Source organism: Melampsora larici-populina (genome assembly GCF_000204055.1).
Source record: "Melampsora larici-populina 98AG31 unplaced genomic scaffold MELLAscaffold_114, whole genome shotgun sequence".
Taxonomy (NCBI): domain Eukaryota; kingdom Fungi; phylum Basidiomycota; class Pucciniomycetes; order Pucciniales; family Melampsoraceae; genus Melampsora; species Melampsora laricis-populina.
Genome location: NW_006768878.1, coordinates 120802 through 132981, shown reverse-complemented (window position 1 = coordinate 132981; position 12180 = coordinate 120802). Strand labels below are relative to the sequence as shown.

At 40.4% G+C, this 12180-nt stretch overlaps 2 protein-coding genes across 2 annotated transcripts; one reads left to right on the top strand and one right to left on the bottom strand.

The window, feature by feature from the left end:
* Nucleotides 1–1328: 1328 nt before the first annotated feature.
* On the top strand, nt 1329–2952 carry MELLADRAFT_114137 (uncharacterized protein; the record flags this gene model as incomplete). The annotated part of the gene is made up of 2 exons (XM_007418941.1): nt 1329–2783; nt 2857–2952. The coding sequence occupies 2 exons, from the start codon at nt 1329–1331 to the stop codon at nt 2950–2952; spliced, it is 1551 nt and encodes a 516-aa protein (XP_007419003.1).
* A 2252-nt stretch (nt 2953–5204) lies between these two features.
* On the bottom strand, nt 5205–6024 carry MELLADRAFT_73704 (uncharacterized protein; the record flags this gene model as incomplete). The annotated part of the gene is given in 2 exon segments (XM_007418940.1): nt 5205–5526; nt 5542–6024. 1 exon segment carries the CDS (start codon nt 5894–5896, stop codon nt 5555–5557), a length of 342 nt encoding a protein of 113 aa, XP_007419002.1.
* Between the last annotated feature and the right edge of the window lie 6156 nt (nt 6025–12180).

Below are 12180 nucleotides of genomic sequence, written 5' to 3'. Positions count from 1 at the left end.
GTTTCGGTTTTCGTGCCGTTTCTATTTAGGCTTTATGTTTCATGTGTTTCGTGTGATCAAGGTTTTCATACCTTGATGGTTGGCGCAGTATGGGCTTTCATGCCTGTACTCTTGGTTTTGGGATTTTTATCCCGTTTGGTTTTTGGTCACATAACGGCTTCATTCCGTTCTTTTCTTGTTGGAGGAGATTTAATTCTTATTCCTGCTGTTAAGGTGATATACACGAAACTGACTTATCCTTGTTTCTCATTTCTAAAAATTTTTCTTTAACAAAATTCTCTTTCCCTCTCCTACTTCACCACTCTGTCTATACGGTGTGTATAGGCGGGTCGGAGAGGGGTTTTTACATTTTTTATCTCAAAGTAATTTTATCTACCCTAGGCTTTTTAGCTTGGGGCTTTCGCCCAAACACCTGCTGTGTAGTATTTTTATACTACATGTTTTGTAAGTTTTGATGAATCACATTTCTAGTAGTTGGTAACGAGTTATTAACTGATGGGAATGGGAATAAGTTGGGACTGATAACATGTGTAACATTTACTAACGGGTCGGACCTTTTTTCTATTCCTTTTATGTCATTCGCAGATATGATGTCATATCCTGTTTACCACCTCACCAACTTATTCGATTACTTTCCCATCTGGTATTCTATCTCTATTTCCTTTGATAGCTTGTGCCTTGTTATATTTTTATTACCCACCCTCCCATATTTCCCTTGGTTTCTTTCCTTTTTCTTTCTTTATTTTTCTATTCTATTTTCTTACTATGATATTTTTTCAGTTGAGTATGTTTGTTATTGTATTGAGGTTTTTTCTTTCTTTAGTTTCTTTAAAAGTATTTTTTATGTGTAAAGTTTCCTTTTTCCTTAAATTCTTAGAAGTATCTTTTATGTGTGCGTTGGTTATTGGTTATGTGTGTTGTCCGCTAGCCTCCCCGTAGGGGTTTTTACATTTTTTATCTCAAAGTAATTTTATCTACCCTAGGCTTTTTAGCTTGGGGCTTTCGCCCAAACACCTGCTGTGTAGTATTTTTATGCTACATGTTTTGTAAGTTTTGATGAATCACATTTCATAGAAAAAGTGTCATAAATTGTAGGATATGAAACTATTGCCCTTGTTCTGTAAATGTGCATGAATCTTGTGAATCTTTAAAAGTTTATTCTTTGAAATGATTTTAACACATGGTTCATCATAGTTCTTTGATTTAAAGTGTTTCAGACAAATATAGTTGAAGATCTCTGAGTTTAAATTTTATGTAATTGTGCAAATAAAAACCCTCAACTCTTACAAACCCCAATCCTGACTGATATATTGATATAATATCAAACCATGATACTCACTCAAATATTTAGTCTATGGATTTCATTCCAGTTCTCTCTATCATGGGCCTTGGAAGATCATGAAAATCCAGAATTGGCAAAAAGAGTCTACACAGGGAATTTTATTGATCATGGAATTTCAACAGAGACTTACGGACAAGATGGCCTCTGGAGGATTGATAACCAATACCCAATGTATGCAGATCTTGCAGAGCTTCCAGATGAAGATTTATTCATTGATCATTCATCTCAGGGAAGTGGAATGAACTTAAACATGAACTGGGCCAGTCCTGGTGGGGCTTTATTTCTCTCCAGAACCTCAGAAGAAGCTTCAGGAGTAGGTCATCTCAAAGATCCATATCTGATTGCAGGAAGGAAACTACACAATCCACAAGAGATGACATTTGGTATTCAGGAAAAAAATGGCCCAACATTTGAAGAAGGACCCTGTCTCAAGTCAAAAGCATTGCAACAAGTAAATTACCTCAACATAAATCCACTCCCTGGGAATCGAGAGTATGGAAGTCAATACAACAGCCCACTTTCTGAGACCATAGGCTCTGAAGACTATGAAGGTAGAAATAAAAACATGAGATTAACTTTGAGCAATGTGGAAGGCCAACAAGAAAATCCAATTGCAATAGATACAAATCTTGATTTCTCCAAGAGGACCAGATATTCTTCACCAGAAGACACCAGTAACACTCACAACATGTCAGGGGGTGAAGATTTACCTACAGAGACCAAAAGAAAAGAAAAATTCTTTGAGATGAGGGAACAGGTTCGCAAGGATTCTTTACTAAATATACCCAATGATCATGAAAGAGCTACAGAATTTCAATCAATTTTTGGGAGTGATCTGGGGAGAAAAGTAATTAAAGAATATCCAAGGGATTTCTCTCAGATGTTTCTGTTTTGGCATGAGGTTGACTTTACAGTCAGATACTTATCACAGAAATATCTTGGACTAGATCCTACAAGTTGGGACAGTGTATCTACCTGGACTTTGGAGCATGGTGTTTTCCCACTCTACATTCATCAAACCTCTCATCTGCACCGTTTGTTTGAAGGAAGGTGCAGGGAATACCCATTCCACAACATTTCTCAAGCTTTTAAATCTGCAATAAACCACTTCAAACAATGGATACAGAAAGATCTTGACAAATTGGCACTAGGATTGGCAAACTATAGGCCAATATATGACAGCAAACAAAGCCATGTGGTACTAGCAGATATATTTTCCACAATCAAAGGCAATTCTATAACAACCCTAGAAGTTACCTCAACTTATAAGAAGTGGTCTCCAATTTCTTGGAAAATTACCCTGGATTGGATATCAAAGGTTCATCCAACTAGTCCCTCAATTCTAAACGTGCGAGAAATGAGATCCTCTTATTTCAACAATATAAAACAGCAATATAGTTTGACAGACCGTCCATATAAGTGGGAGGAATTCAAGGAAGTGGTGTGCTTTTTGATTTTGTTTCTACTACAGCATTTTTCTTGAACTAATGGCAGATTTCTGTGTTATGTCTTAGTTCAAGTTTCCAAAACCCAGGAAACTTCCATTTGTTTGGAAAAAAGACCTTCTAAGGAGTAATGAAAGCTCGATCGGAACATCATTGAATAGATAAAATCTTTGCATTAATACTAAAAAAGATGAAGTTTCATTGAAAACAGGCTCTCCTCCAACTATATGATAACCATGTAGTTACCATGTTTTGATGTTTTTCACTCTTTATCTCATTGATACTCAAACCACTCTACTGTCAGCAGCAGTTGAAGTGCAGTTGTGCAGCCACTGGGGTATCTGCTATTCATATCAAAAGACTTATTTTAGCCTGTGAACTAAACACTAAAGGTTTAAACTCCCATAATAGAACTGGCACTGCACATCTCAGAATAAAGCTAGCCTTCTTGCCTCTCATCAAGTTTTCATTACCATCTTTATTGTTTTCCTGTGACTTGGACTGCTCAATCTGTCTGTTTTCTATGTCTGGTCTTTTTGCTGAATTTATGTATTCAGCATTTTTTGCATATCTTTGGCTGATCCCATCTTACATAGCACTTTTCCATGTGGTGACCTGCATGGCAAGAATATGCATAGTGGTTCCACCATTATACTGAGAGACAAACAGGTAAGCTGTGACAATCAGGGACTGGCTACAGTGACAGCACAGACTCTGCAATGCAACCAGAACGGGTCAGGGGCTGTTGTATTGTGCAGTAATTCTGGTGTTGATCCCTTTATAAGTGATCCTCATTTAGGGAGATGCCTGATTCTATTGCATAAACTATTGAGGTGATGTAAAATCTTGTGTTCCTATGAAGTGATTAGAGCATCTAAACAAAGCTCAAGGTATGAAAGACAAACTCTAAACACAACATTATCTAATGTGTTTGAGCTGTCTCCAAATGATGCCTTCCTCAAGCTCAGAAGTCTCACAAACCTCCTGTGATGTCAGATCATAAAGACCTTCCAGCGGAAGCTTGAGGGAGTATATGTTGGGTGCCAAGAACCAGTCTTTTAGACACAAGACATCATACTGATCAAACGGAACTGGAAGTATTTTCTCTTACTTCAGTTGAAGTAAAATCAGCTGTGATATTTCATATGCATGTAGACTCTTGTTCCCCCTTTCCCTGGTGCTGAGTGATTTCTTTTCAGGAAGTTGCACAATGAATAGGCTGTTGTGCTGACCTGTTCTCCTATATGGATTTCATGTGTAGCCATAAGATCAAAGTAGAAAACTCATAGGACGCCAGGGACATCATCTTCAAAACAATGAGCATACGAAGAATAATCCACCACAGTTAACTCATACCTGAATGAGTCTGTTGAGCTTCATTATCATAGTGTTTCCATTAGGTGCTAGGTGAGTGGAAGGGTTCTACAGCCAATAATTTCACAAGTATACTTGTTGGATGCTTTATTTGAATGGACAAGAGGCAATACCGCAAGAGCTGCGCACTATATTGCAGTTGCAGTGTGGTTGCGTAGTGCTTTTAGGCGCCGCAATGGCACCACCATATATAGTGGTACCAGCGCTCTGCAACCTGGGATCAAGAACCCCGGGTCTTGCAAAAACTGCACTGCAATTAGGAAAATTGCATGGAATTTTCCCAATATTCATTCATAAAGTCTATGTATACACGAACTCTTTGAACACAAAAACGTACAATGGCCATATCAAACTAAAATTGAAGCGCTGGAATTTGTAAGAGATTATTCAAAAAACCCTACAAGTTTTTTTCTCAAGGTGAAAGGGAGTATAATTATGAAACCAGAAAACCAAAAGATGTTAGGAAGACTTAAAATCATCCAAAGGATGTGATCAAGTCATTTTCAAGATTTAGAGGTTTCTAGTAGAGTAGATAATTGGTCGAAAATCTCTTGGGAAATGACCATCAGTTGGATGCCTGAGGTTCATTCAATTATGCTTCCAGTGATTGAGTTGACCAAAAAAAGCGTACAAGATATATATTCCTATCATCAAATTTCAACAGGTCATTCAATTTCATCTTGTTGGGGGGACTTCAAAGAATCAGTTAGTGGTCTTTTGTTTTTTAACTCTTGCATTTCCCCAACAAATACCTGATTCATTGATCATGCATCTTAGCTTTTTAGTTTCAATTTCCTAAATCAAGGAAAACCCCCATGAATCTTTTATACGTAGCCTCAGATTATAGAATCTGAATGTAACCCAAATTGATTTTCCTTATCTCTGCATGTCATGTTTATCTTCTCCCTATTGAGCTCAAGTGTGCCCATTCAAGGTGACAAAGCTATATTTCAAACAAAAGTTCATTAAAGGATAAAATACTCATGATTTTTCTGACTCTCGATTCTAATTTTCATCTTAATTTCTCTCTCCTTATTAAACAAAAATGAAAATCAATTTTTTCCTACTCTTTACTTATAACAACAAGGTATATTCTCCAACATTTGTAAAAACCCATATAGAAAAGAACCATGAGTCTGAGATACAAGATAGAGAGAGAAACAGAGATAGAGAGAAAATGATAATAAATAATGATTCAATAAAAAAAAGAGTCAAACAAGAAACAAGAAAGAAATTATAATTCATATTCAACATATTCAATTCAACCATCCATCAATTTTTTTTCCATAGATCTCAAGAAAACTTCATAACTTCATAAATTCATACACCATTTGATTTTGGTTTGCATTAACCATTCAAGATATCTAAATCGAAATCGAAATTATTTTTTTCATCATCTATGATCAGGATTAGCCACAAACAAAATCGGTTTCTTAACTAAACCATGTAAAACCTTTTGATTTTTTCCATTTCCTACTTGAATTCCAAGACCTGAAACCGAACTTGAACTAGTAGAACTCAAAGGCTTTTCTTTTCCATTTTCAAATTGTTTGACAATAGCTTTAACCCCAAGTGTACCTGCTGTAAGTTTTTTATTCACAATCGGTAATGGTAAAGGTTGATCACCAAGTAATTCTCTAGGTCCAAATAAAGCATGAGATTCTAGAACTGGACTATTATCTACTGATGTGATTCTTTGTACTACGGTCATTTCAGCTTCAGCGGTTTGAATCATTGAACTGGTTGCAGTACGATTCGATGATTTACTTTGATGTTTTGATGTCTGACTTTCAACTTCATTGGAATTGATATTTGTTCTACCGTGTTCATCTACCGCCACTACATTCGCCTCCGGTTCAGGCGATGGGATTAATGGTGGTGGTGCTGGATCTCTGATAGGTTCAATAGATCGATCTACAACTTGTGAATGTTTTTCTTTAAATCGATCCCACCATGTCGCTCTTCTATCTAGTGGTTTAGGTGCAGGTAGGGGTAAAGGTTGTTGGGGAATAGGTGTGACAGGACCAGTAGTTTGTGATGGATCAAGAGAATCAGGATATGTTGAAGCAAAAGTAAGAGCTGTGTGTTCGCTAAGTGATTCTTCTTCTTCTTCTGGCTCTTCTTCCCCTGCTCCTCCTTCTGGGTCACTAAATGGGTTTGGATGCCAGTTCGATTGAGATGAAGAAGCGTTGGAGTATTGTCGTTGTAGATAGTGTTGATCTTCAAATGGATCTTCGAATCTAGCCACGTCTGGCATTGTCGAACTTCTTCCATCATCGCTCCACGGTGCAAGGGATGCACCAAGAAAACTAGTGGAAGTCCCAAATCCAATTTGAGATGATGCTGAACAGTCATCCAACCCTCGCCATATTCTTAATCCACCTCGAGTCTGAAAATGTTAAAATTAAACAGGTCAGCTTCCTGAAAACACAAGTAAATATCGAAAAGACTCACCGTTATCAATGGTGCAGCAGTTGGTTTTTCTGTCATGGGCGTAGGTCTAGGAAGTCTAACCCGATCAGCAAACCCATCCAAATACTTCTTCTTCCTTACATTCTGTTCTTCACCACTCAATTGACGATGATGAGGGTCATATAATGTAGCCGGTGTCGAATCCCAGATATCACTCTCTTCATCTGCCAACATATCAAACCTTTCTCTTCGTTTACGTTGAGCCCAAAAGCCTCCTATGCCTGCTAAAGCTTTCAATCCGGTTTTACCTCCTACTGCTGCTACTCCTATGTGAGGAGCATGTAAAGATTCATTCTTGAAGACTAATCCTACTTCGTCACCATCATGATCATCTTCGTTGTTATAAGGTAGATCTGGACCATGAGCCCTTCTTCGATATTCTTCGGCTTCAATTCTACGAGCTTGTTGTTGTCGCTTTTGATAACGATGAAGGTATATTGATCCACCAAGGAGCGTTGCCGCACCAACAAGGGCTGCAGCGACACCGATGATAGCAGTCATCATTGAAGGTCTAGTAGTCTTGTTGGGAGTAGGTATCGGGATAGGTTTGACGGGATCGAGTGAGCCAGGGACTTGCCAACTAGGCGAATCGGTTTTCTGAGAACCCACACTTCCTCCGGCTCCCGCACCAGCCCCGGGGGATGACGCCGTGGTTTGAGCCGAAGGTGCCGACTGAGCAGATGCGATACTTTGACTCGGAACATATGTTGAAGTCCACTTGCCGGTATCGAGGTCAAAGATCGACGCTCCAGCAGGCGCAGGTAGACTACCATCAACCGGGCCATAGCCAAAGGTGACGATAATCCGTTGACCGACACGCGCCATAGAGTGACCCCATCGCGCTGATGGTGCCCCTGTTGCCCCGGTGTTGGACAATTGGGACCAGCTGAGTTGAGTAAGATCAAGTATCCAAAGATCCGAATACACATCGGAAGCACTGGCAGAAGCGCCACCAAAAAGCATGAGCTGCGTAGCTGAGAGTCCAACAACTGAAAGACCTCGGCGAGGTGATGGAATAGATGTGCCAGTTAGTTGTATGGTATCCCAAACTCCAGAGCAGGAGGACGAAGTGAGGTCGGGAGTAAAGCGATATAAGTTTTTCATGTCAACTAGCTTGCCATCTCCACCCATGCCACCTATCACATAAAGTCGAACAACGTTGGTCGAGTCTATAAGAGTGACAGCTGAATGATCAAAGATTGCTTGTGGTGCTGGTGGACATGCTGACCAAGTACCGGATTGAGGCGAAGAGTGAGAAGCCGAGTATTGCCATAACTCGTCGAAGACTGCTTGACTTCCGTCAGCGCGTTGACCTCCGAGTGTCCATATTCTCAGTGAGTCAGGAGCACTTGCGGAGTTTGTAGAATGGCGAATACGTCGGATGGGTTGTTGAGCCCAGCCAGAGGTTTGTGGAGTGATGAGGACAAGATTAGATTGGTTGGAGGGAGACGAAGGTAGAGAGATGATCGAAGCGCTATCCGAGCCAGTGAGATTGGATGACGAAGAAGCGGATCCCCCAAAGGAAAGGATTGTAGTTTGATCTAGAAGTGGAGCAAGAGAGGAATATGATGTTGGAGGTGAAGCTGATGAATTGCTTGGTATCTGAGAACCAGAGAGGTATTGCCAAGGGGGTGAGTTGGCTGAAAAAGCTGAATCGAGCGTAAGATAGAGTAGATCGTTCGTGTCTGTTCAAGTTTGATAACGCGTCGATCATCAGCCTATATCCTTCGCGTGATGAAAGCAAGTTTAGAAAACGAGGAGCATTGTATGAAGACTGACCAGGTGCGCTTGAGTAGGTGTAGCCACCATTTCCTGAAACTTTTCCACCATAGACTAAGAGAGAATTGTCAGGTAGAAGGAGAGATGCCTGTGCCCATCTGTAGGAGAGAAGAAGCGAAGGTTAAAAATTAGTTTCATGATATAATGAAATTGAAAAAGATGACCAACCGGGGTTGAGATGCATATTGAGATAAATCAAGTTGAGCTAAGACAGCAGTGAATGCAGAGATCAAAGCGAATAAAGATTGAGGATGTGGTCTAAGTCTTGAATGAGACGATCTTGATTCCATTTATCGGAGAAAAGGAGATTGAGTGATAAGTTGAGATAGGAGTTAGCAGAATGTGAGATGAGAAGATGATGGTATGAAGTCTGTTGAAGTCTGTTGAAGGCCGGTGGTATAACGAAGAGATTGAGGGTGAGTTGGGTTGGCTGAGTTGTAGAATATCAGGAGATGGCAAGTGTTCTATCTGGTTGGTTGTGATTCTAATTTGCAATTTCTCAAGTTCTCAACTGAAGTGGTATTGCTGTATTGGGATGTTTGTTGATTTTTCTATCGATCAAAACAAACGCGTCCACGCGATTCTTCTTCACACGTGACTCATACACTATGTACAACACATGCTAATTTAATTCAAACTGGTTTTGAAGGGCTCCTTTTCTCTTCCAAGTTCCTCATTAGCTGACTTGTAACCTCTTGCAACCTCACAGTTTATAATAAGATTGTGCATCACATAACAAGAGGAATCAATGGCTTAAATATCAAATGTCAAAGTTGTTATAGGCAATTTTATCATGACTTCTACAAGATTTTACCAGTCTAAGCTTATTCTTGTGCAAATTCATGGAGAGTCAAATTAGATTCACATTTCAAAGAGGAATTTAATCATTTTACAAGGAGTCTAACAAACAGAGATAAGTAGTTGACAAATCTTCATTCAGAGTCCAGGCTACGTAACAATGGGTCACCAAGGTGGGCGCAACGCATACATCATGACATGTTGTGACTCTGAGTAAGAGATCTGATAAAGAAAAGGTGACACGAGAAACATCATTTGCAGACGTATAATGATTGTTGAACAAAAGACAAGTTATATCATCAAGGCCACAGCAACGGTGGCTCGCTAAGCTAAGCTAAGGTTATTCCCACACTTGGCTTAGCTTAGCAATGCCCCGCTAAGGAATGGCGCGCTAACGCTAAATCTTAGCGCATTACCGCTAAAGCTAAGACAATAGCTTAGCGGTAAAAATTTGATGCTGCTAAGCTTTGTCAATAGCTTAGCGCGGTTTTTTCAGCTAAACCGCTAATTAGCGGCTTAGCGCGACTTTTAGGCACAAAACAAATAAATCTTATTTTTTATTCAAGACAATCAAAAATACAAGAAATGTTCATTTTAGAATAACCTTTGCAGCATGCTTAGCTAGCGTACTGGCTACCATTACCCATTCACCCACCAGTTCAACCTTTTCACGGAGCCACAACAGGCTACCCACATTCCTCTCAATGGTTTGTGGGGCCAATCGACCTCGATTCGCTGAGCAAACATCAGCAGCGGCTGAAAAAGATCTCTCAACCGCTGCAGATGAAGCGGGGATTGCAAGGTAATCGCGTGCCATTGACGCAAGGACCGGATAGATATGTTCGTGATCCTACAAACAATGGCATTGCTGATTAGCAATGTGTTGTTTCAGGCGCATGTAGATACAAAGGAAAATCAATACTAACTTTCCACCATTTCAATATGCAATCAGGATCGATTGTGCCATCTTTGAGCACTGGTAATAGGGGATGATCGCCTTTCAAGTACCTCTTAAGCTCATCCTTGCGCTCAGCCTGAGCATCGTGGGTGAAGAGTTGATAAACAGATGAAACTGCGCTGGTCAAGCTTGATGAGGTAGGTTGCGTGTTGTGCAACGATCGCTGAGAGTTGAGGTCCGAGTGCTCAGTTTTGTGGACATTGAATGTGCTTGTAAATGCTGTGAGACTCTCAACAGACTTGGAATCTTGGGGGCCAAAGGTTTTTTCGAAGAATCGGTGGCGAAATAGTGGGTTCAAGATGGTCGCAAATACAAGACTCTCACACTTGAGAGCTTCATTCCAGTACTTTTCCATCCAGATGACCATCTCTGCAAACATAGGATACAACGGGTCATCTTGTTCTAAAGCAGCCTGTCGTTTTTTGAGAGATTCCAACAAGATTGAATACTCTGGTAGGACAATTGATCCACTCGGGCTGTTCTCCTCGAACCGTTTAGTCAACAAAAGAAATGGCTGTATTGATACAGGCAAAGTCAGTATCAATCAGCTGATGGAAGTTAAATTGATACATACTAATAGTTCTTCATTGAGAGCATTGAGATCCTCCCAGTCGCGACCATTGAAAGTTATACCTTGAAAGTATGCCGCTTTCTTCACATCGGTACCTCGCCGACGGTTTGTCGAGTGGAATTTGGCCAGGTCTTCGCTAAGAATCTGATCAATAACCTAAAGTGAAAATGAATACACCATTAGCAGAAATCACAAGTATACAAGATGATTAGATAGATACATAGACTTACCTCACGTGCCTCATAAGCTCGTGATTGGCGGTCATAGTCAGCGTTCCACCGGATACCATAACCTGCAGATAAAGGCCGTACAGAGAGGCCTTTGGCCTTCATTCGACGTTCGAAAACTCGCCTCCAAGAAGCACTTCGGGTCAAGCGGCGACACACTGTGAGACAGTTCTTGTACAGAGTTGCCATCGTGTTGGATGATGAAGACCGACTTTCAGGTGGGTCCATAAGAGACTTGCGAATGCGTCGAGTTTCGTCATCTTCGTCTGGATCATCAACATCGGAGACCTCTTCTGAGTCGCTATGATGATCTTCCTCAGGAAGCTCATCAGGTTGGTGATCCGGTTCTTCATCTTCATCATCAAGGTCAATTGCCACACTATCATCATTTTCATCTTCTTCCTCTTCTATAACGGGCATGATATCGACTACAGGGAATCGTCCAAGTACTACCTCCTTGTTCGCAGGCCCAGCGCGTGCATTGATTCCTAAGGCAGCAAGTCCATGCTTGACAACAAGACCGAGCTTGTGACAAGCACAGAAATGGTGCATACGCTTTGGGTCCCATGTGTACGAGTTTGTCCATTTGGCCATTGGTTTAACTGATTTGATAGTTTCAGTATCGGAAAGCATTTGTGATTGTGAGTTGTTGATATCGGTAGTTGATGTTACTTCGGAGCCGACTTGTTCAGATAGAGCCTGAAGTTGCTTGTGCATCTCTCTGGACATGGTGTTATTATTCATACCTGAGTCAGTAACTTGAGCGAGCATGTAATACAATAATAAGATTTGATGTTAGTTGAAACTTAAAATACAATTGATTGAATTTGAAAAAATAATCTACTTATCTTAAGATACAGATTATCTTTCTTCAGAATAGTGACTATCGGTTCAGCCAACCATTGGCCATGGTGATGCCAAGCGACCGTCTTCAAACTCAGATGCCTGACTTTGTATTGCCAACTCGAATTGATGAAACTAACGGAAACACCACTGAAGGCGTGTGCGTTACCCTTCGTGGTCCACACATCTTGAACAAGCGTGAACTGACTGTCAAGATTCTGTTCATTTCAAAAAAAAAAGTTAAATCAGATCACTTGATCGGAAAGAAGAATCATAAAAGAAGAAACACTTCACCTGAAGTTCAGTGTGGATTGATTCTCGAAGCGAAACATATAATTGTTTCGCTTCGTTAGCCATCCACTTCCGCTTAT